Source organism: Parambassis ranga, chromosome 5, assembly GCF_900634625.1.
Source record: "Parambassis ranga chromosome 5, fParRan2.1, whole genome shotgun sequence".
Classification (NCBI taxonomy): Eukaryota; Metazoa; Chordata; class Actinopteri; family Ambassidae; genus Parambassis; species Parambassis ranga.
The window spans coordinates 29,546,668-29,571,821 of NC_041026.1; the positions used below are offsets into that span (position 1 = coordinate 29,546,668).

General features: G+C 40.6%; 1 protein-coding gene across 2 annotated transcripts; it reads right to left on the reverse strand.

Annotated features, from left to right (window-relative positions):
* Positions 1 to 226: 226 nt before the first annotated feature.
* LOC114436791 (helicase with zinc finger domain 2-like) lies at positions 227 to 22,554 on the reverse strand. 2 transcript variants are annotated; one of them, XM_028407241.1, is made up of 20 exons: positions 22,372 to 22,554; positions 19,220 to 20,653; positions 17,034 to 17,217; positions 16,806 to 16,913; positions 15,383 to 15,894; positions 14,663 to 15,301; positions 12,999 to 13,794; positions 12,809 to 12,884; positions 8,695 to 12,106; positions 8,533 to 8,618; positions 8,317 to 8,442; positions 8,083 to 8,238; positions 7,847 to 7,991; positions 7,640 to 7,768; positions 7,125 to 7,317; positions 5,262 to 5,405; positions 4,826 to 5,035; positions 4,565 to 4,721; positions 3,585 to 3,752; positions 227 to 1,806 (listed from the first exon to the last, which is right to left on the reverse strand). In XM_028407241.1, the coding sequence occupies exons 2-20, from the start codon at positions 20,566 to 20,568 to the stop codon at positions 1,679 to 1,681; spliced, it is 8,718 nt and encodes a 2,905-aa protein (XP_028263042.1). In that variant the 5' UTR covers positions 20,569 to 20,653; positions 22,372 to 22,554; the 3' UTR covers positions 227 to 1,678. The 2 variants fall into 2 exon arrangements, with proteins under 2 accessions (XP_028263042.1, XP_028263043.1); XM_028407242.1 differs by lacking the exon at positions 19,220 to 20,653 and having other exon boundaries at positions 22,372 to 22,551.
* Positions 22,555 to 25,154: the final 2,600 nt, after the last annotated feature.

A 25,154-nucleotide genomic window follows, 5' to 3' on the forward strand; every position in this document is an offset into this window, starting at 1 on the left:
AGCACCTGCAGAGCCTCTCCTTTATAGGGGTTGTCTTGATAATTGCCTCTCATTTCCACCTGTTGTCTGTTTCATTTGCACAGCAGCTGAAACTGATTCACAATCAGTGTTGCGTCCTAACTGGACAGGCTGATTTAACAGAAGTGAGACTGACTTGGAGTTACATTGAGTTCTTTATGTGTTCCCTTTATTTTTTTGAGCAGTGTATATCTAGGATATATGTATATATATGGGAATGAATAGTTTTTAATGTTACAAAACCTTATTCTTAAAATGATCGATCAAAAACAGTAAAACACAAAAAATGGAGACTAATGTGAATGGAAACATAGAAAATAGGCCAGTCGTGTGCTGGTCTATGCCAGCATTATTTGTCATTACATTCACACAGGTGCCCCCTTGTGCTTATTAACAGAACTACAAAACCAAAGAGGAAAAAACAAAATATAAAAACCTTCATTTAAAAGTAGCTGAAACAAATAAAAAACAGCAAGTGTATTTTATGTTTTTATGTAGGCTATTTGTACAAATATTTACTAAAAACGATCATCCAATAACAATGTAGGCTAATACATGATGAAATTGTCACACAGCCAAATCCCTGAAAATACAATATTAAAATTTTAAAAATTACCTAAAATAACTTCATAAGAATTCATTGATAAAAAAAGGTCGGGCTCTCTAAAAGGTAAGGCAGTGTTAAGGCTAGCCTCCCTACATGTCTGCAAAAACATGAGTTATATCACACGTGTCAAACCAAGGCTCGCAGGCCAAATCCGATCCGCTGCAATGTTGTATCCAAGATGTCCAAAATTCAGCCTTAATCTTTTTTTGTAAATGTCAGTAAAAATGATTTATTGTGTGAAGCAACAAATCGGCAAAGATCAAAGGTAGGCGCAATTACTCAGGCCGTTGTTGTACGGCTGTGAACAATAAAGGTGTTTCAAACCGAAAAGGAAAGTGGATGGTGACCACAGTTTCAAAGACGGACACAGCAGTATATTTTGAGGGAGTTTGGTGGAAACAATCCTGCCTGATGTGCAAAGAAACTTTATCGGTATGGAAGTTATTAATTTACGGTATATAATTTGTCTTAGTTCATCTGTGGCACTGACTTTTGTCTCATGTGTGTGTGTCTGATGTTTAATTGATGTTAGATTCAACCTAACAAAGAGAAGTTGGGAGGAAACTATTGTTTACTTTAGGTTACAGCAGACAGTATTATTTGGTCAATCATAAGTTGTTTGCCATATCTGCAATGGACTTAAAGAGAGATTTACAGGCTAAAATCAGATCCCCCCCAATAAAAAAACAAAAAAAAAGTGGTCCCTTCGTAGAAGACAAGGTCCAGAGTGGCCCCCGATCAATTTGAGTTTGACACCCCTGAGTTAAATGATATAAACAATAAGAGCTGCCATCTCACAGATGACATTAGCACTTGTGGCTCTTGTGACTACAATACAAAAAATGGAGTTTCAAACAAAATACAAAAAAACATTTGAATCTTCTGGAAATAAATGATCACATCTAGCTATAAAAACTTCACACCAGTTGTAAGACTTATAAGAGTAAGACTTTCCATTTACAAATTCATTAATGTAAAAAGTATATGTAAATCAGAGCAAAAAAATCCATGTTTTCCCTGAATGTGTGATGACTTTCATAGGCAGATAGACAGTCAGAGTTGGTACAGTGCACTGGCACATTGCACTGATATCTTCTCTGCATCTGCAACTGCGTTGTTACGAGTGTAGTGATTCAGGAGATGGTTCCAAGTTGGACTGCGCCTGAGCAATGCTTGGTTCCCTTTAACAGAGAAGACACACGTTATAAGGCTTTGCTTAAAAGAGTATTCAGATCACTTTATTTTTCGCATGTTTTGTTGTAGATTACATTTTAAACAGATGCAGCTATTTTACATTATGATTAGAAAAAAAACGATGAGAATGATGTGACATGTCAAGTTATAGTGCATGCAAGGCAAGAATTTGAATGTTACATGTTACTAATGTAAAACAGCCTGTGTATCATTGTCAATGGAAATGACTCCAAAGGTATGTGCTCACTGAAAATGTGTGGCTGAATGATGATGGCTTGCTTGCTAATGCAGAGCCAATATAACAGAATGTATCAAATTCATCCAAACTTCCTGGAGCTAAACTGGCCATTAAACCTGTCTGCATAGTAATTGTGACTTACTTACGGCTAGCTGGTTCAGTCTAGCTTACTCGGTCTGCATTATCTTCAGTAAAGCACTAAGCAGATAATGCCAAAGCCACATAATTGCTTGACCTAATGTTTGCAAACACCTATAATGTTCTACACTGTAAATTGTAATTGTAAATTGTTGTGGTGCACCTACATTACAGGTAGCCGGCCCTGTATGGTTGTAGCAAGCTAAATTTGGAGATGACAAACCAGCTAATTTAGTGGCCAAAGGATTACTATTATGCAATCAGAAAGTATCTTGCTAATGGTAAAATTACCTAGTAAATGAGCAATCTTAGCAGGACCAGCTAGCTGTTATATAGCTTCACCACTTTACTGCGTTTAGACTAAATCTGCTTTACTACTAACACTCAGGTGGTAAACATACACAAAAAGTACAGTTTACTTGACAACCTTGGGTGAAAGGTGAAAAAGAAAAGACAAACTTAAACTGTTTAAGCAGAATTCCAAACCCTATGACTAGTAGTCAAAACGACTCCTCATAACCTGCTAAAACCCTCTTTACAGTGAAGCATGGTGGTGGTATCCTGCTATATGCGTAAGAGACAGAAACAGAGAGACTACTCACTCCAGAACAGGGTTGGGCAATTATTTTTTTGCGAGGGTCACATACACATCCATAAGAAAAGCAAAGGGCCGCATTCTTTCATAAATAATCATATAAATTGGAGACCACTGGCACAGTATCTACCTTTATAAATATGCTCCTGTTACATTTTCATCACTGTAAGAATCTTTTGCTGTCATTTATTTACTGGTTACTCCTCTGTCCTCTCTGTGTGTCCATGTCTACTCTTAGTGTGTTCTGGTTGTATGTTGAAACACACACACAGTGCAGAGCAGCACAGATGATGTAAAGATATGTTTACAGAAGAAAACCATTAGAGTTAAAGTAAAAGTTAAAGTAGCAAATCCCAGAGTTGTGCTTTTTAAGAGCAGATGGCAAGGAAATATGTCGGCTGCAGCACCGCGGTAACATCAGAATGTGCCGTAGAGTTTCTGTGTGCTTTACCGTACATTGCAGCATAGTCGCGCAGCATTTTTAAAGTGTACAGAGCACGACCGTGTCTCTCCAGAGAGTAGATGGGATTGCGCAGTACAGCGGCGTGGAAGAGACAAGGAGTGTTGGAAAGATGTTACCGCTAATGCCCTGCTCAACAGCTGACTTTTAATATTGTGCGCGCGGTCCGTGGGCCGCATTAAAGACGCAAGCGGGCCGGGTGTGGCCCGCAGGCCGTACTTTGCGCAGGTCTGCTCCAGAAAGATCATGTCACAGTTTACCCTGACATGATCTTTCTGGAGCAGACCTGCGAGTGTGCAAAAAGTGAAATAAGAGATAGACTCCAGTATCTCACCGATGATGCACAGTCCTTCCTTGGCCCTGGTGATGGCCACATTTGTCTGGTTGGGATCCCCCACAAAGCCCAGATGTTTGGACAGCCATGCTCTGTCTGGTTCACTCTCAATTTCATTATGTGGTAGAGAGCACACTGTAGATATGAGGATGTAGCGCCATTCGCTTCCTGCAAGACAAAACGTGCCACGATTGAGCCATCAAGGTTTTTCTGAGTTTTTGCAGAAATGTGTATGCATCAATAGATATTGATTGCCCTTGTGAGGGTGAATTGTATTAGTAAGCAAAGAATCTGCCCCCTTGGTGTGCAGCTTCCCAGTTGAATTAATGTAGAAGAATCTGCCGTGAGTGGATAACAGAGTAGCTACTACTAAGACTAATCGGGCTAATCCTTAACTGGCTGTTTGCAATACTCAATCCGCAATAATGTTACAATAGGAGACACAGCTAGCTATCTGCAGGTTAAATAGAAAGTGAATGTAAACATATACACATTGGATACAGACATAATACTAAGCCTAACTGTAACTGTGATGTTTTGTTATGGTCATTTTTGTCCACTGTTCCATTTTGGTAATTTATGTTTCAGCAGCCAATCTACTTGCTTTAAAGGAACAACAGTGATACTGCTGCACGTCTTGTCCTCTGCTGTGCAGAATCTGGCTTCAAGATGATGGTTTGTTTCCTCGCTTTTGTGCAAAAGGGCCGACCTAAAATCATCCTTCTGTACATACAATCTATGGTTGTTACAGCAACATAGACTGCATCATATTATGTTGTTTTGTTGTTGACTCTCTCTGCTGACTGACTTCCTGCCAGCTCAATCTTGTGCAATTTGATGCAGCTCAGCCATAACACGTCTCAAACGCACCCGATGGGGCAAGAGGAACAATTTATGCACTTGAACTATGGAAAATGTTTCCACTTTGGTGTGGTGGTCTTAACTGAGTAAAGGATGTGTAACAGAGATATACTCCTTACCTTGACTTTTTGTGATTGTGGTAACTGTAATTTTATTCATCTTCTTCTTTTTCAGCTCAGTCTTGATTTCTGAGACTTGGGCATTATAAGGTGAGAGAATCGCAATGCTCTCCTCTTTAATTTTGCCTATTGTCACTAGCTTTTCAGCAATGGCAATCTGCAAGAGAACCAGAACATGAAACCGTGACACGATTAGTTCAGTAGCACCCTTTAGAAATCTCTACTTTGGAATCACAAAGGAAAGAGTGTTGAATACAGTACCACTGTGTCTCTCTCTTCCTTGTTTGCTTTGGAGTTCTCGTTGCCCTTGGCTGTGCTGACAACCAGGCTGATGGTCTGTCCGATGACATCCCCAAAAACTATTGGCATCACCTTGTCGTCAACTCGCAGGACGCTGTTTGGCCTTTGCACCCCAGTTTGAAGCTGTCCTTCATAGAATTCATTGGATGGGAATTCACATATATCCTTGTGCTGTAACAACAGATAATAATTATTGGCAAAAATTTCAAATCCTAAGCACAGGCATGTGGCAGTATAATATGAGTACAGTAAGTATTGTAGCGCTAGTGTTCAATGTTCTGCTTGAAACTTGAAGAATATGCACCTTTATTATGACATACATTTCATATGACCTAAGGCTTTTGGATTTTACTGCACAAAACACACAACATTTTTATATAACATTAAATGTTCTCACCATTCTGTACTGGATGTTCAGCATGACTGCCCTGTTCTTATGAGGAATATAGCGTTCAAACAAAGACATGGCCATTCCGAGTTTTTTCACTTGCACATTCCTCACAATAGGGCGCAGCTGTTTGTGGTCACCAATCAGAACAATCTGAAAGTCATATTGTAAGATAGTAAGACAATGAACGACACATAATGACAAGTTCAACCATCAAGTGAGCCTTGCTAGTTTGAAAAATATAAAAAATAAATTAATCTATCCCACCAAAGCCTTGTACTTTCTCTGTCTGTGTTCTGCACGTGGAAGTCGCTAGCCATATTTATATTACATATAACTCAAATATCCAATTGTAGAGCCTTGTGCCTCTGACGTAGTACATCAAAGATGTCTCATGAAGACAAGAGAAGTATCTCCCCTGACTAGCTGAGTCGTCGACACATCTGAAAAGCAGCTCTGGATGCAATAATAGACGCGTAGCGGACCGTTATCTCAGCGCGAAAGTGCGTCATTCTGTAAACCCCTGTTATACACTTCTATTTCTTACTGGAAGATGATCTGGGTGAACAGGGGAGATATCGCTCTCAGACGCTCAAAGTAAACAGTGCTCCTTTGATTTAGCACAGCTTCATTATTCAACTCTCTCAGGGAGCTAAGCCCCCAGTATCTGTGAACCCTAGTGACGTCCATGGTTCTGCAACTTTAAAAGTTTGCTGTTCATACATGATCGCTGGATTCACATCTACAGGATTACAGTCATGTTTCAACTTTAGCCCTCCTTTAATTCTATGTCTTTGTGTAAAAACATGTTACAAAATCATCTGATTGATCATCTGTTAGTGTTTGTACTAGCCAAAAACAACCTCAGATGGATAAAAAAAAGTTACTTCACTGTGCCATTATTTATTTATAAAACATTAACCCAAAAAGAAAAAATGTCTTCAATATTGTGTCCTCTCTAACAGCTTCCCCAGGATTTACGTAGGTGAGCTGCAGCAGGTGCTGCTGATCATCAGTCCTTGATGAATTGATCATCAGCTTGTGTACAGACCTCTAAAAAAACAGACGTTTTGACAGTTTGCTGCTCTGGAACATTCAGGTGTGTGTTAACACATTGACAAGAGAGAAAGACATAAACAATGGTGTTAGAGAAGCAACTGTTGCTGCACATCAATCTGGAAAGACTTATAAAACCATTTCAAACTATTTGGAGTTCAATGTTCTACTGTGAGAAAGATTATTCACAAGTGAAAACATTCAACTGCTGTCAATCTTCACAGGAGTGGACAGCCCAGCTAATTCACCACAAGATCAGGGAAATACACAAAAACCCCAAGAGCTACATGTCAGAGCCTACAGACCTTACTGAGCATGCTCAGTGTTAATGTGACAGCACAATTAGAAGAAGACTGGACAAGTACAGTTTGTTTGCTGTGCTGGGACATTAAGAGGACGGGAATGTCCAAAAAATCCAATGAAGCAATGTTGTGAAAAAGAATGGACCTAAATTAATCCACAGCAATGTAACAGATAAAGTCATACACCAATACTTCAAGTTATTGCTGCTAAAAATAGAACTACATACTACTGAATCATGAGGTGTACTTAGTGTTGAAAGTGTTTTTTTTTCTTTTTGGCTTTATTTTTGCTATATAAATAATGGCACAGTGAAAAAAATCAAAGTTATGATATTTGTCTGAGCTTGTATTTGCTTGTATTTGTAACGCACCAAAATCAGATGACTTTTTAAAATCATGTAGACACACACATTACACACATAGCCAGAGATCAGTGAGCTGGTGGCTTTCAGCAGTAAGGGAGGATTGTCTTTGTGTCCAATGTAGAGGTTTTAACAAGATACTCAATAAATACCTTTTCTGGCCTGTTGCAGACCAATGGGATCATGGACTGGGGTTCAGTGGCCATTGCACATTCGTCAATAAGGATCTGACGTGCACTGACAGTCTCAGTAATGCTTGGGCTGGAAGACTGTGCGCATGTGCACAGGATGATATTATGCCGTTGAAGCTCATATTCCCGAGCTTTTTTTAGAAGTTTTTTGTATCTGGGGGAAAAACAGTCAATGCAGGTCAAATATACAGCATTCTTTTACATTTGGAGTACCAGGAGAAAACCCATGCAGGCAAGAGGACACCATGCAAACTCCACACAGAAAGACCTTACCCAGGTTCTCACTATGCCACCCTTGCCAAGAACAAGTTAATCAATTGAAAATGTATTTTACAATGCATTCAAAACCAAAATTACAATACATCATTTTTCTTCTAACATTTCAACCAGCTACATTTTTTACTGCGTTTGTTGTAATCTTTTTGGTCATGATTTATCCTTTTAATGACATTTCACAATAGTGCATCTGAACTTACGTTTTCACCTCCTCAGGAGTCAGCTGTTTGCCTTTGTTGAGAGCAAGTCGAATGCGTTGGTCAAAAGCCTTTATTTCCTCTGAATAAATGTTTTCTTTCTCTCGCATGCGGTGATGTAGAGTGATGCTCCTGAATTCATAAAAAGGTGTTCAGCATTAATTAATATTGATGGAACCCAGTCTCATAAGCTGGTATAATTACAAATACCTGAGCTCTGGTTTGGAACAATCTTGTCGGAGTGTCCTCCGGGAAAACTGAAGGGTGCCATCTGGATAAGGATATTCAAGCATCTCCACTTGTTGGCTGTAGACCCTGAGGGGCCTTAAGCGGTCCTTAAATTTTACCAGGTACTCTGTGTTACAACAGTAAAATACACATCACAACATGGTTTGTACAACAAAAACAAAGGTAGGAAAGATTTCAGCAACTAGTTGATTACTTACCTGCTACTACATCAACAGACTTGTTGGATGGACCGCAGTAGAGAATGACTTCTTTCTTGTTTTTGTCCATTGAGTCAACACATTTCCTTTGGCTCTTATTGTTCTCCTCAAAGTAACGCAACACTATGTACACACCTACCACTGTCTTTCCAGTTCCTATGTAACAAATGATAAAACTAGTTAAAACCTTTACAGCAAATATGAAGTACCATGGTTTGACTATTTTACACTTACCTGGTGGTCCCTGTATAAGGGTGAAGTTGGTATTTAAAGCTTTATCCACGGCATCACGCTGGCTTGGGTTAAGATCTGGAAGTTCATTTGGTATTTGATTCTTTACTGTACACCATTGTGATGTTACTGCAAAGACAGAATGGGCAAGGCTTTAAATTAATTACAATGTATGCATAAGTAGGATCTATGAATGTTTAATATGACTGACAAACATACCCTGTCTTGGAATGTGTTTTCCAAGGGCTATTGCTTGGACAAGTTCACATGCCCGTGGAATGTTGACCACAGCCTGTTCTTTCCGGCTACCAGAACAAATGAATAAATGGATAATAGTGTAAAGAAGCAAGAGATAAAAAGTTAGAAAGCTGTTGAACTTACATGTCAGGCAGAAGCTTTGGGACTATTTCAACTGTGAAACAAGTGTTTTTCTGAAAAACACTTGGGGGAATGTTCTTCATTGGCAAGTGATTGACATAGAACTCCACTTTAGTTCCATTGTTGTCATTTTTTTGTTTTTCTACTGTGCTTGTAACACCATGGGCCACCCAGGTGTACTCGGTTGGGTCAACTACTGCGGAATGTTCCAAGGTCGAAGTCAACTTTAGACCTCTTTTCCGTATGCATAGCAAACACTTTGCAAGGTTGAATTCAATGACCCAGTTCTCGATCCACTCAGCAGGTAAGTAGAAGCTTCCTCTCAGTTCGCCTTCCCGCACTCGATTAAAGTTCACCACCAGGTTCTCGATGATGATGTTCTCACTCTCACTCACAGCAGTGGCAGCAGATTCCATCTCACATATTGGTTTCCAGATCCGTACATACTCATTCGTGTCACTGTAAGAAGTCCTTGATGGATCATCTGCAGCTCTGGAGAAGCACATGATTGGGCTGTGGACATGGTCCACGCAAATCTCAAACTTTGGTTTGATTTGCACCAACTGAACAATGGGCACTTGATAACCTCTTTTCACCTCTGAGGTAATTTGGACCTGAAGGGTGTCACCTGGCTGGAACTGGAGTTGAATGTCAACATAATGGTTACTTTGTTCCTTCAGTACCTCTAGTTCTTCAGAGGTGCATGCATGTGTCAGGGTATGAGGAATCTCAGAAGACTGTTGCCACATCAGTTGTATTGTCTCAGCATGAATTATAAGATCCTTTGCATGATTGAAATCTTCTTCTTCAATGGCCTCAATAATAGCTTTCCATGTTGTCAATGGAAGTTCAATGCAGGGACCACAGTCTGGCATCCTTTTCAGCTCTTGGTGGATTTGTTTTCTCTGAACTGTATCAGTTGCATAGATCCGCTTACTCCATTTAAGGGTGACACTGTGAGTGTTTGTATCGTGCAGAGGTTGGTCTTCTAATTGTAGATCTTTGTACATAATTGGTAAACTCACAGAAAATATGTTCTTGTTAAAAGGAAAAGACACTGCAAAACTTTCTCCGTCAGTATCTGCACAAACAATGAAGCCTAGCTTTGAGGCACTTTGTTTTATTGTGCTAACTGCATAGGCGATCTGCTCAGCCTTTTGTTCATACTCCTTTGATTTCTTGAGCTTTTGATCAAATAGATTACACAAATCTGTGATCTGTGTTCGAGTGTATTGGACATCCCTGTCACATATGAAGGAGTGCATGTGTCTCTGCAAGATGATATCCATATACCGCCGTATCGGTGAAGATGCCTGTGTGTAGGAATCTAAGTTCAAAGAGTAATGTCCAACCCTTGCTTCATCACAGGAGTTTGAGCGGATGATGTAAGATTTGCCAGAGCACTTTCTGAACTGATCAATGACTGGCTGGAGCAGAGGATGGATGTCATCTGCAGCGACTAGGTCCACCATCTTGTCTATGTCATCTGCTCTGGCAGCTGCCTGGATATCTTCCCAAACGTTTGTGAGAATGCTGAAGTTTTTAAAGCTTGGGGATTTTACCTCATGGTCAACTTTGTGCCTCAGATGAAAAGACAATGGTATCAGTTCTTCACATTTCTCTTTGAATTCTTCTAACTTCTCAGGACTTGGTCTTGCCTGACACCTCAAGGGTGTGACAAGTCTGGCTCTGTCAGAACTGATCAAAGTCTCAGCTACACGACTGTTGAATAACACGCTTAGCTCCTCAATCATCAAATGGGCTTTGCGCCTTCCAGGCAGTCTGTCATCATCGGTCTGAGCATAGGCCCATTCCTGTTCCAGTCTGATCCTCCTTTGAACTTGTGCAAAATGATAAGCCACTGTGACACAGTACTCTACTGTGTCAAATCTGGGCTCTGTGTATCGCTCTGTGATGATGTCTTCTGCCTCGTCATATGTTAGCTGCCTGTTAGACTTGATCATAGAAAGCTGAAATGTGGGCTCTCCAATTATTTTGTTTGTTTCCTTTTCTACCATGAACATCAATGAGATCACTCTGCGTTTTTTACCTTCCAAAAGACTGAAGCATCCAGTGCTCAAGTTGGGGGGAAGCATATGGATAGGATGGATGGATTTCTCCTGACTGCAGTAGAATGTAGCACCACATTCTTTTGCATCCATATCCAATTGACTGTCTGGACTCACGAAACTTGCCACATCTGCAATATGGATTCCTAGCTCATATCGGTCTCCGATTTCTCTGACACTGATGGCATCATCCAAATCGTTTGATCCTGGGGGATCCACAGTAAAAGTGATTGAGTCACAGTCTGATATGTCCAGTCTATGCATCCCATCTTCATCTGCCCAGAAATTTGTGTCTGCATGGTATTTATTGTGTGGAACCTTGAATTCTTCACCCAGGATCATCAGTCCACTGGCCAAAGACTGTCCAATTGGGAGAATCTCTGTGACATAACCCAAAGGAAAATGATAGCATTTTTTCCAGCTTATCACTTGCACCATAAACACATTATTCTGTCTCAGGTTTTCATCAAGACGTATTGTTGTTGCAACCATCCACTGTCCAAAACATTTTTCCCATATTGGAAGAAAGTTGCGTCTTTTCTTGTGAATCAGAATACGTATTTTTTGCTCCGTTTTTGTCAGGGGAATCATCAACCTTTTGACAAATTTGCTCTCAGGATTCGGATTTCGTCTGCTGTGATCCTCTTCCTCAAGCAGGCATGGAAGGATGCGGGCTGATTCTGACTCCTTGGTGATATTGATCACTCTTCCTGCTTGTACAACCACTTCATCTCCAGTAAAGGCCTGACCCATGTTTGCCATTCCTGTGATGTAGATAGGCCTGGTGGGGTTAAGAAATGGTATAACATAACCTCTCTTATATGACTCCTTCAACATCTTTCCTTGCCCAAAGGCCTCTGGTTGTTTTTTACACAGCTCCAAAACATTTGTGTCAGCATGAATTGATGCAGATGCTCTTGACTCTTGGTGACTGAAGTCTTCAAATTCCAAAGTGTCTTCAACAGAACTATACTCTTTTGTCAGCTCCTCTTTCAACTCACTAAGAATGGCATCGCTTAAAGCGTCACTCTCATCCTCACGTTCAGACTTCTGAAATCTCACAGTTTCTGTAACATCTTTTTCAAAGAAATCTCTGGTGAAATATTGAGGTACTACATTGTTGTTGCTAATGCAGTGGTTTATGAAACTCTTCCAGATTCCTGAGCACTTCCCATAGCAACAGAGTGCAGCAGCATCTCCGATTACAACCACTTGAGACTGAGCCCTGGTCATGGCAGTGTTTAACACACGGGCATCATTGAACAGCCCCAGGCCAGGTAGATGAGATGTTTCTAGGCTGTCACGTGTTTGCACAGCTGTGATAATGACTGCCCGGAACTGTTTGCCTGTTGACACATGACAAGAGTTTGATTGTGTGAACAATATATAATAAAGGGCAATATTTTTTTTTTACAGTTGAGTTTAGTGCTAGGTTCATACTGGTTGTGGAAATGCAGTGAGTCTCTGCAGTGATTCATGTGTCATATGTGAATCTAACTACAAATTGTACAGTGTCTTGCCCAGGGACACATTAGCCTGCAGCCAGGGCAAACTACTACCTAAACTCTACCTCCTCCATGTTAGTAGATGGAACACTGACCCCCCCCCCCCCAAAAAAAGTATAAACTACAGAATATTTCCCAGAGATGGTTTATGGTTTGTTAGCTAGTATTTAAACTAAACTAAACTTGCTAAAAATAGACGAAATAATGTCATGGTCAGCAGCTAATTTAGCTTAGCTATTCAAAAATTTGGCTCATGACAGAAGGGCAGAACAGTGATGATATGCCCTCATCTATTGACATATACTGCACAGACTATAGTTCCAAGATTGCATGTTATATTTTTTAAAAATGAGTGGAGGTAAAGCAATGTCATCAATCTTTATATACAGTCTAAGCTAAGAAGCAAAAAAACACCAGAGTACTCAATAAAATCAGCACCTGAATGTATGCATTGAGGTGCTTTTTAATACTTTATGGCACTGCATGGCACATCAGATGCAGTGTGAACCAGGTGTAACTATCTGGAGCAATAAAATAAATTACCTTGCACATTTGCCAGAGTCTGAACGCAGACTTCACCAAGGTTCTTTCTTGCAAGCACTGTCCTGATTTTTCGCACCTATAAACCATAAAAAACATTAGAATTATTTAATTGTTACAACTCTGGCCAATGTGTCCTCAACATTGATTAACATTTTTATGACAATTGGATCAAAAAATAAAATGTTTTTACCTGACATTCCTCTGACAGAACACAGATTGATGTTTGGTCCCTAGATCCCCAGTTAGGCGGCCAGTAATCCAGGATGTGTTTCACTGCTTCAACCACTTTGGCAGCCTCTTGAATATTATACCAAGTCATTGATCCAGTTTCCAAGCAGCACTCTCCCCTAACATGGTAAAACTTTAAGGCATGGCCATTTTCAGGACCTGGAATACTTCCTGAAGCTTTGATTACATCATTTTTACCAACATAGAAATGGGTGGACACAAACTCGACAATTTCTTTGGTTGAGCGGTAGTTTTCACTGAAGATGATTCTGCTGTTCTGGGCTGCGTCACAGTTTTGGCCCTGATAGTAGTGGAACAAGCGGGTAAGGAGTGTGTGATTTGAACGATTGTGATCAGCCACTGAGAAAAGCCTGGGTCCCATTTGCATGTGATCTCCAGCTAAAACAACTCTGGTGTTTGGTCCAGCAAGACCAAGGGCCATCAAGGCCTCACACTCTAGCATCTGAGAGGCTTCATCAATCAGAATATGGGTGAAGTATCCCTTTGTGAGTTTTAGGTCTTGAATATACCTCGCCATGGATGTGGTAGTTATCACTATATTGTGGTGCTCAAGAAGGTTTTTGTAGGCAGAAGAAAAACAGTGTCCATCTGAAAAAAAACAGTATTTTAAAGTAATCTTATCTGTAGCAGCCAGTGCTGCCCCTTGCTTGTTCGCTTTGATACGAATTGGCCTCAGTGTATCATCCTTCTTGTTGATGAATGGATGGAGGTGTTCTCTGACATACAGATCTGCAGAACTGAACAAGTACAGTACAGTTAGTTAGTCTTATATGAACACCAATAACAACAACATTGGCTTATCACAGAAATATCAGGTTTATATAAATCAATCATGTTTACTGAATACAATGCAGACAAACTGCATATACTGTAGTGTGTGAATTACCTCAAGTTTCCAAACTATTATTGGTTAGGAGGTGGAACTAAAAAAAGCGAGTGAGAGGTGCAGCAGCAGAGTGTGGGACTGTAACTGTCCGAAATCACCCTGTCATCTAATCTAATGCACAGTGGAAAGTACTGTTTATGTAGTCACGAGTTTGGTTTTATGCTAGTTTCTGTGATGCATTGTGGGATACATTTAGTACACCATACAGTATATATATTCTTAGTAGACATTTGGATAGCAGTACAAAACAATTTATATAGTGAGTGGCGGGTGATTTCGGACCTTGAGCATGCTATTCCCATAACTACTTTAAAGGTGGCAACTTGCTACATGCTAGATAGCCTAACATTAGCTAGTTAGACATTGATTATGCTTTCCAATTCAATTTGAAGAAATGTGTTATATGGTTATTCTACTGTTTCGAGAGCTAATCCACTAAGATACTCTATATGAATGTTTAGCTGTTTATGTTATCGATTTTCTAATGTGACATTAGCACTGCACATATACAGAGTATGAAGAATGTGTTTAGACTTGTCCCTTTCAGCACTCCTGGGAGTCAGCGCCTATGTCATCAGTAGAAGAGACAAGTGAACTTTTCCCCTTTGATGAGTAACCTGTGTCTGCCTCTGAGAAGTAGATATTTATTAATACTAGAATATTATTCCACCTAAGTATTGGTCAGTTACAGATGTGGTGCTTAGTAACAGTGATAGTACCTGTTAGTATAGGTGCAGATTAGCACTTTGTTGTGAGGTTGCTTACAGAGCTCTCTGGCTGCTGTAGCAAGGGTGAATGTTTTCCCAGTTCCAAATGGTCCATAAATGAGGAGCGGTGCCACAGACTTAGTGACGCTGGTATTCCCTGTGATAAAGTTAATTGCCGACTGCTGCTTCGCGTTCAGCTTCTCGTAGGTGGTGTTATTGGCAGGGACCACACAGTTTCTAAGGTCCGGTAGCACTCTGCTCGTATCAGGAAGGACATCCACGGCCTTGTGCATGGTGCAGAAACTGTAGCGGTTCAGCTGAAACTGTAGCTCCATTTCATATGATTCCTTGTTTTTCAGTCCAAGATCAGAGCAGCACTGTTTAGACAGCTGCAAAAACACTTGGTTCTCCTTCAATTTGTGTTGCAGAATGCTGGCTTCATAGACCTTGGAGTTGGGTCCATTTGAATCCACAGGGGCTATCAGGGCACACTGGATGCTCCGTTTTAGTAACCTTCCTTCAAAGCTATCTACTGTAAGGTTACAAGGAATGGAGACGGTACAAAAAAGTTCCCCGCCAGGAGCCACCTCCAAGCCAGAGTATGTGTCGAACAGCGCCTCCATTGCTGTGATCGTTCCGCAAACGTTTAGTCTAAAGCAAATAAGAAAAAAAAATCTGTGATTTCATATCTAGCGCCGAACATGATAAAACAGATAAACATAAGCATCTTACCTTGAAACAACCTGCTCCACTGTAAGCTCTTCATTGTAGAGAAACTGGTGCATCCTTTCTTTGTAGTTCTCTTTGCTCAGAGGTTTTTGGCTGTTGTGTGAAGCCTTATACAGTAAGCTTATCTGCGGAGGCTTGTACTCCTTTAACAGGTCCTCCCTTTCTTCCTTCCTGAATGAACTTGGGATGATCACTCTGTTCCCTCTGTGCCAGCGCTCTGCTGTTTGAAAGGTGGCCCCATGGTTCGCGGTTGGTTCGTCAGTGTGGTCAGGGGGTAGGCCTGCTCTTACTTTGAGTTTCTTCAGAAGCACTGGCCTCATGTTGAAATCTAGCACAAGCCACTGTTCGTACAGGCCCGGGTTGATGGACGTGAAAGACACGGTGATGTCATATGTCATGTCATCGGTGAGGAAGTTTTTTCCAGAAAGGTAAATGCAGGGCTCAGAACTGCTGTCACCAAGGGTGAAGGAAGCACCTGGTTCTTGCTTTAGCAGTGCCACATGCACAAGCTGTCTCTGTATACACACAAAACTGGTAATTAGACAGTAAATATGTAGGATTTAAGGATATAAGGATTTAATAATACCATTTGTTGAAGCACAGGCTAAGAACAATGATTGGCAGCAATCCTTCACTCACATTTATATCAGCCTGGATACAGCCCATTTGAAACACTTTTCCTTAGAGAGAAATCTTGAACATGTGGGTGCCCTTACCAATGAACAGGATTTACTAGATTTCAGGTTGGCAGAATCAAATTTCAGATAGATAGGCCAACAAGTAGTTATGTTTATGTAAATAAAGTTTTTATTATAAACATGATAAAGCAAATCAGCTCAAGCGGTATAGCATATGGAAGTCACAGGAGTAAGGTCGGACAGTAGCATAATGTGTCACAAGCAGTCCTGGTGATATGCATTTAAAACACAGGGCAAGGAAAAAAATCCATCCAGCCTTTGCTCCCAACATGTATCAATGAGCCTGTCACCATTGTTCTTTCCTTGGACTAGTTTGATAGGTACTGACCACTGCAGACCAGGAATGCCCCACAAGAGATGCAGTTTTGGAGATACTCTGACCCAGTTGTCTACTCATGACTATTTGGCTCTTATCAAACTCACCCAAACCCTGTGCTTTCCTATTTTTCTTCCTTTTAACACATCAACTTTGAGGACAAACTGTTCACTTGCTGCCTAATATATTTCACCCACTAACCGATAATCAGTGTTATTCATTTTACCTGTCAGTGGTCATTATGTTGCCTATTCTTGCCTCATTCTTAATTTCATCTATGGTCACACACCTCTGTAAATCCTTCACAGTGATACTTCAAGGGATTGGAAATGTGAAATGTAAGCCCATGTAATACAGCTGTGTCTATATAAAGCTCAACTTCTTCACACTTTTCAATTGTTCAAAATCTTACCTCAGTCTCAACTTCAAAGTTCCACTTCAGTGTCACATTCATCTCTTTACACTCCACAGTTAGATCTTGATCACAAGAGATGCTGACATCGTCCACTTGTTCAGAGATCTGTTCAGTGGGTAAAGGAATTATTATTAAATAATCAAAATATTTATTTGTGTGTATGCGATAACAAACTTCTGCCAAATACGAATGACAATAACACAGAACGTGGAACCTCATACTCACAATGTACACTTCATTGCTGCTGTTTTTGTATTCCTCCAAGAGCCTCATATTGTAGGAAGAAAGGCCCTGGTCCTCCATGTTGTGCCTGATCTCCTGTTCTTCCACTGCACGCATCACCCACTCCTGCAGCTCTGCCTCAGAATGAGCTTTCGGACAGTTGTTACCGTACTCGCATGTTTTTAGTCTATGAAAAAACAAAATGGCAAAATGACAACGCATCAGTCAAAACAACATCCACTGTGGCTCAAGGCAGAAAGTTACTGTGATTTTAGGAAACTTTTTCCCCCCAGAACGTGAACATGAGCAATATCTCAGAAATGCCATGATGCAATTTCTTAGAAATTGCTACAAAAGTGTGAAGGAGCCAAGCTGTAGGAAGGAAGAAAGGGTGATGAGGATGTGTGTGAAAGGTTATCACTCTGTATATCCTGTCCCATTGCATACTTCTCTTTCCTCACATGAGGCAGATGTATAACTGTGCTGCTGAAAGTGTGTGAACAATTTCTGCATAAATATCAACAAAAACATCAGCTTATTGTCACACAAGTCCTGAGAGTGGAAAGAGAGACCTAATCAAACAGATGAAACAGAAATATTTCACTTTGTTATTCAATTTTAAATCCAATATTAAATGAGTGAAAAAAGGATTAGCTGTTTATTTGAAGGCCAAATTAGAATCCATCTGTTCAGATGTCAGCGAGTGCCTTGTTTTACTGAAACAACAGTGATCTATGAAAGTCTGATCTTCACAACATGTGTTTGTGGAAGTGTATAATGACATAATCTAAGGACATTTATACAAACAGTTGTTGCCACTCATCAGACTGGAAAAGATTACAGCACCAGCTCTAAAGAGTTTGAACTCCAGCACGCAGCATTATTAAACTGGTATGAGAACAATCCCGATGCGTTTTTGTTTGTTTTTGCAATTTTATCATGTTAAACACCGGGAGACGGGATGTATTATTGCAGACAGTCATCCACACGTTCACTACTCTGTTCTCTGTTCTCGTGAAGTATGGAACAGCCTTTAGATTTTACTTTTGGGCCACTAATATTAGGGGTTTGAAGTTCTGGCTTCAGTATGAAGTTTTTGACCCTCCCTTGAAGTGGTTGGACATGGAGGCACAGTCTGCCAGACCAGTATCCTTGAAGGCTTTAGCATATTCTCCTATTCAATCTTCCACCTCGCTGTATACCACAAACATTATTGTCAAAACTACACTGCGGATTTGTCTCCAATTTAGACGCTACTTTGGTCTACAATCTTTTCTGCTTACATACCTGTTGCTGCTAATCATTTCTTCTCTCCCTCTTTAGTGGATGGAGCCTTTAAGCGGTGGGCTGATCTCGGCATCACTAGTTTTAAAGATCTATATATTAATGGCACTTTCGCTTCCTTCCAACAGTTCGTTGACCAATTTGCACTCCCTAAGCAGCATTTTTTCAGATTCGTAGTTTTTCCCATAATACATTTTTTACTTTTCCCAACCTGCCCAATGACTCAGACCTGGATGTTTTCTTAACACTTTTTCTCTTTCTTAAAGGCTCAATCTCACTGATCTATAACCAAATTCAGCTTCTACATCCAGATCCTCTTATCTCCATAGGAACCTTATGGGAGGAGGATTTGCAGATGATGATACCTGAGAGGGTCTGGGCAGAGGTCTTGAGACAGGTCCACAAAGCACAGCCTCATTCAATTTAAATTACTACATTCGCATTTATTATACAAAATCTCGATTAGCCAAACTGTTTGAAAATGTATCACCGGCTTGCAATCTCATGCAAACCTTATTCATACTTTTTGGCGTTGTCCTTCTCTAAGCAGTTATTGGTCTGGAGTCTTTCATACATTATCTGAGGTAATCGGAAAAAAGCTGGAACCAAATCTGGTGTTTTTTTTGTTTTGTTTTTATTTAAATTCCATATAGTGTAGGTAAATTTGTGGCTGGCCACCACTCTCCGTCTGCTTGTTTGTCCACTGTTCCAAATACTGAATAAAAAGGCTTCAAGGCTGCCCTCTGATCTTTTTAAGGATGCCATTTTTACTGTTGTTGAATGTGAGTAATTGTTCTAACACTTAGTTCTGTTAGCCTGCTCCTAAAATGTATTATAAAATGTCACTTGTCCAGCCTGAATCTACAGTGGTTGTAAAAGATTTATAAGGGAGTGGTGCTGTTTACCTCTCACACAGTGTAAAATCTGCCCGGCGGTTATGTGGGGGCTGTCGTCCCGTCCATGTAGTGGTGGTATCTTGGGAGAGCAACTGGGCATGCTCCAAAGAAGAGCAGTGCTTATAGAACCTCTCTGGGGAAGAGAAGCCCAGGAGGCACACTTTGCAGTACATGCTGACCTGTCCGGCCTCCTTCTGCTCTCTTGAGCTCATCTGAAGGAGGTGAGCGCGAACAGGGAGCCCGCTGTGCTCCGCCTTCCAAACTGCCATCTCCACCTCACTCTGGGCTGACTGACAGTGGCCAGACTGGTGCCAGCAGGGCTTGCCTTGCTTGACGTGACTGCAGTACTTGAACTGACCGCTTTGGGGAGGAGGGCGAACCTGGCTGTAAATCTGCTTTCTGCTGCTCTCTGACAGGTAATGAACTAAGACTGGGTCCCAGCGATGTGCTGCAGCACAAGTACCACTCCACCTCTTGGTGCTAAGTTTCTGTGGACTTCCCAGAAAGCATTGCTTGCACAGCTCCATAAATTCACCAGAAAACTGTTGGAGTATGGTCTTAGCTGCACGTTCCGATGTTATTGGAACAGACTCCAGCTCAGTCACAAGCAGGCTAATTAACTCGGCTTTGTTTACTTTTTTCTCTCGAGCAAAGTTCCATACAGTGGCCTCTTCAAAGCTCTTGGCATACGTGCATACTGGTGTATGTTGTGGGCATCCAGAGCCCTCCACATAGTGATCGCACACTTTGTACAGGACATTTCGGCCTATGTTTCCACCTATAGGTCGCTCAGATATTACCATCCACCGGTCAGATGCTAAGCCTTTGGCTAAAAGCAGATTCCTGCCACACTTGTGTGCAACTGACTGAACTGTGTATGTTAAATCAGTCTCCTTGACAGAGCACAGGTTGCACACGGCCTTCAAATCCAGGGTTGACAAGAGGTCACCCAGTTGCCCAGCATTTTTTTGCCAATCAAGTCCCCGTTCAGACTGAGCTATCAGGTTACGGAGAGATGCCTGGTCCAATCCCTGATGCTTTTCAAACGTCCACACTACAGCTTCTTCATCACTTCTGGCAAATGTGCACCGGTTCCTGTGTGTTATGCAGCCAGAGCCTTCCTTAAAGTACCAACAAGCCATGTACTTCTGTGGGTTTGGAAATGTAGGCCTTCTACCAATGGGCCTCCATTTGGTGCCACCTTTGGTCCTGCATAGCAGGACATTGTGCGCACACTGGTGGGAGACTGATTTCAGTTTATACGTAATTTCGTTCTCCTTAATGCTGCATTTTTCACAGGTAAGTTTGAGGTCATGTGTAGATAAAAGAAGAGACAGTTTGGAGCCTCTTGCTGCCATGGTGATACTTTCATAATGCTGATTCAGCAACTGGATGCAAAAATGGAACGTTGTCTGTGGAATGTCCACCTGAGCTTCAGTGTATCTGGAAACAAACACAGAGGACATGCGGTTTCAAATGTGTTCAGTATATTCACTTTGGAAAGTGAGCTGCTCATTGTAGGGTCAGGGTCGATCCGATCCACTATCGGTATCAAGTACAGATACCAACATAATTCACAGATCAGAAATTTCTAATACAACCTGCGGAGATCTCCGATCCATGAGCCTTGTCTGTGCTTTAATCTTGTCTGCTTTTTTGAGCCCGTTCTCACCAAGATAATGGCAACAGCAGATCAGAACGCTTTTCCTTATGAGTTTGTTTTTTGTTATGAATTTGTGTGTTTTAAGACAAACCATAACTTTACCTAAACCCTTACCATGTTTTTTAATGCCTAATCTGAACTGCAAGTGAAAACAAAACAGCTACCCTAAACTCTTGAGTGCAGGTTCACTGTGCAACCTTTACCCTCCTCCACCCCCAACCTACCTCCCAGCACGGACTTTTGTGGCTGTATATGTCTCAAGATTGAAGGTTTTGATTGATGATTAGCATAAACATTATCATTTGTCATACTGGGGCAGTACACCCATGTGTTCCGTAATGTAAATGTTAGTACGTGTTGTATCTGGGGGATGTTTTGTTGGACACATTTGGCATTTTTATTGTTTATTTAAAACTGCAGCAAACATCAAGACATTCTTGTAGTAAATTCACTTATTCAATTAGGTAATAAACTTATTGAGTTGAAAGAATGTCAATGCAGAGCTAGCTTTACAAGCAGACAGTGACTATGCTAGCAGTTTCTTATGTTTTACTTTTTACACACTAACTGACAAAATGACTATTTTTGCTGTCCAATGGTGAAACAGTAGGCAGTAATCTGTCTTGGTTCCATATTATTGTCTAATTGATGACAGTTTCTTAACTCTCAGTGTTTGTGCAGGACAGGTGCCACATAAGGTTTTAAGCTCACACAGCAAACTAGTTGTGACACAATTTCAGCAGAAGGTTATGAAACACAAACATCCAAGAGAAGCACATGACAGACAGACAGATTTCCAGGTATCCCAAGAGGGGTCAAATGAGGTCATGCCCTACAAACTGAACGTTGATCTTTTGATTGGGAGACAGGACGCTCTGTGTTTCATTACATGTGAAGTAAAACCTGAACATTTTCAGAATTTCACACATTTGACATCTGCAAAATATGTAATTATGAAAATATATTTTAAAATCTAAGATTTTATAGACTGAGTGTATGAGGGCTGGTGCAAAAAAGTTCAATATATAAGGGCAGTAAAAAATGTTATTGTTTTCAATATAATAATTTAAATTGAATAAATGTATATATAGATACATTAATTAGAAAATCTATCACAAAAAACTGTTCAATTCACAGAAGAGCTACAAAAACTAACGGTCTGTTTTTATGAACGAAGCATGTCCACAGGATGGCGCAGGTGCACATTTTAGAACAGGAAAAACAATGGGCAGACCCACAGTATGAAGCCGTATCGGCTCAGTTAAATAAAACGACATTAAAACTATGTTTGATACAATAAAGACATAAATACATATATACAATAATACTAAAAATAATGAAAAATTAATTTATAAATTAATTAATGAGTAAGTAAATAAGGCTTATATTTTGCATATAGTAAGTATTAGTTGCAACAGCAAAATAAATTATACATGTCATATCGTAGCAGTAGCCGCAGGTTTAGCAGTAGTAGAAGAAGAAGAATTAGCGTAAATACCGTCAGGTGGGCTCCTCCTTGTAATCGCTGACTAACCGACGTCCTCCGTGGTGGTCCTGACGCGCAGCATGGTGCCGCGGGGCGCACGGAGGTGTCAGGTGAAGGTACGTCGATGCTCTCCTCTGACTTGGAAGCTCTCAGCAGCTCTCTCTGAGTTTTTAAATGACGCCTGCGCTCTTTCACAACTACCGGGCACAGCCTGCCTCGCTTAAGTTTCGTTTCCCACATTATACGTCAGCATCAGGTGGGATAATATCCAGCCTCTCAGACGCATGCGTACTCTGCCCGGCTCTTGTTCTCTTCCTCGCTTGTTGACAAAACGCTTGTTGACAAAGTGGCGGCTCCATTCACATTTACGCGCAGTTTAATAGAAAAACAAGTCATGGGCACGTCTCCCTGAGTTTATCCTGTAAGGCGGCGCTTCTCCACAGCAGGCAGGCTTTTTGCCTGTGCTGTAAACGCTGACTCACCACTGATGTCTGGCCAAAGAAGACTGATGTTCAAAATCAGAATAAGATTAGAATTAAGAAAACCTTTATTGTCTCACAATGGGGAAATTGGGTATACTGACTTTGTTCTCTTAGATTGAAGTCAGACTTCTGTCTTGCTCAGAAATCTGAGATTATAGGGATTGCTGATTGCAGGTGGAGTGTGATATCGCTGCGCCCATGTAGCAGTGCTTTGTCAGAATATAATCCCAGGATATATCAGCAAAGGAAATTGACTCGTCGTAATCTGCACTGCAATTTGTACCTATTGCTGCAGCTGAAGCATTGCTTTGAATGCTGATGTGAAGGATTGTATGTTGTTTGTATGGCTCTGTATATGCCTCTGTTTGTCAGCCTGTCACCATGGTAACAGCAGAGGAGACCTCAAAAACCACTCCAACTTTGAATCAAAAACTTGAATTGACCCGGAATGTCCTCTGTGAGATAAATATTTTGATAGTTGAATGGCTGAAATCAGCCAACTTGCCTGGCATGTGGAAACGATCCAGAATTAGAAAATTCTGAATACAAGTTTGATAGAGCAGCATCTAATGAGCGTTTTAAGACTAAGCTGGAGTCTGTAGCTTGAAATTTGTAGGAGATACATTTGGCAGATGACATTAAAATTGCTTAATATTTGAAAAACTATAATCTTTTGAAAAAAACTTGAAGTTGACCCTGGATTGTCCTCTGTGAGATGAACATTTTGATAGTTGAATAGCTGAAATCGGTCAATGTATGCTGAAGATACGCTGCGCCAAAAAACTTACAGAAGAATAAAAAAGAAGAAGAAGAAGAAAGAGGGTGAATAACTAGACTTTGATTGCCTGGCAAGGGCAATTAAACTAATAATTAATAACGTGAAAACAACAACAACAAAAAACACATTACAAAAGCACATAAACACCCACATAAACAAAGCACGCTGGTCTGATCTGGTCCTGAACGATGATGATCAAAACTCTTGTTTCTTATTTTACTTGGTTGTGAAATCAACACATTACTTTAGTTAATATTACTTGGGCTCATCATATCAACCTTTTGAACTTTATTAGTGCAGGTGTGAAATAAATAACAGTGTCACATTGCATGTCACCCATGTGTCTTTCATTTTTATCCATTCATTCATTTTTAACCGCTTATCCGGGGCTGGGTTGCAGGGGCAGCAGTCTAAGCAGGGACACCCAGACTTCCCTCTCACTTGACAGGTTCTCTTGTGTGCATTTACAGCTGGGATTACTGCTCATCTATAGTGAGAATGATATACTAAATATCATTCAGCCAAAAAAACTGGGAGAAAAAAACTTATAGCAAACATGACAATTAAGTAAAAAGAGTGTGTTTTCTATATTCCTCTCCTCTTCAAGTCATCCTGCCTCCCCCTTAAAGGAGGACAGCATCTGTAGATAGGGAGTGTGCAGGTGGTGTTTACATTCCTGCCTCATGGACACATCCCTGTAGCTTTGTTTCTCAAAAGCCTCAAAAGCTCCTGTTGTGTTTTCTTTTCTGAGGAGGTGCTTTTATTCTTATCTGGGGGACAGGGAAGTATTGTGGAGTGTGCTTTGGTGTGGTAAAACTAAGCCAAGGTAGCAGCCAAATAACAGCAATTTAATGTGTAACAAACACATTAGCAAATCCACATATACACACAACTATAACAACTAATAAAAAAATGTTAGCGCTGGTATACCCAAGCAAACAGCAACACACATGTTGAGATATTAGCATACTAAGTACTAAGTCAGCGATGTTAGCAAATTATCATTAGCATGTTGCTAACGCAGGCTGAAGGATCAGGATCCCTCTGTGATGTCATCCCCAGGTTTCCTAAAAAGCAGTGTGGAGGATGATCCTAGAAGTCCACCTGACTCCCAGATAATCCAAATACAGACATGCCAACCTATATACATTTTGCATGTAGCAGGTATCAAAGTATCCTGGTGCAATTGTCACTCTAAATGAATGGTGGTGCCTGCAAGTTTATTGTTGCATATGCAGTGCTCAGGTGTAAGTGGCAAAAGCATGTAGTAGTATGTTAAAAAAAGCAGAAGAATAGTGGAAGTAGGGCACTAGGACAAAATGGTGCTATACATGTTGGGAAAACTTTACTCAGTGTTACGCCTGTTGATAATCCATCATTTAAATTTAGCTAACAACACTCAGTGTTTCAATTTACAGTTTCAGATCCAACCTCAAACTGCAGTTTTTGGCCTTTACCCTGTGTTGTTAGATGGCCAGTAATTCAAAGGCGTTAATACTATATGCTTTATTTGGAATGCTGAAGGGGCTGTTCAA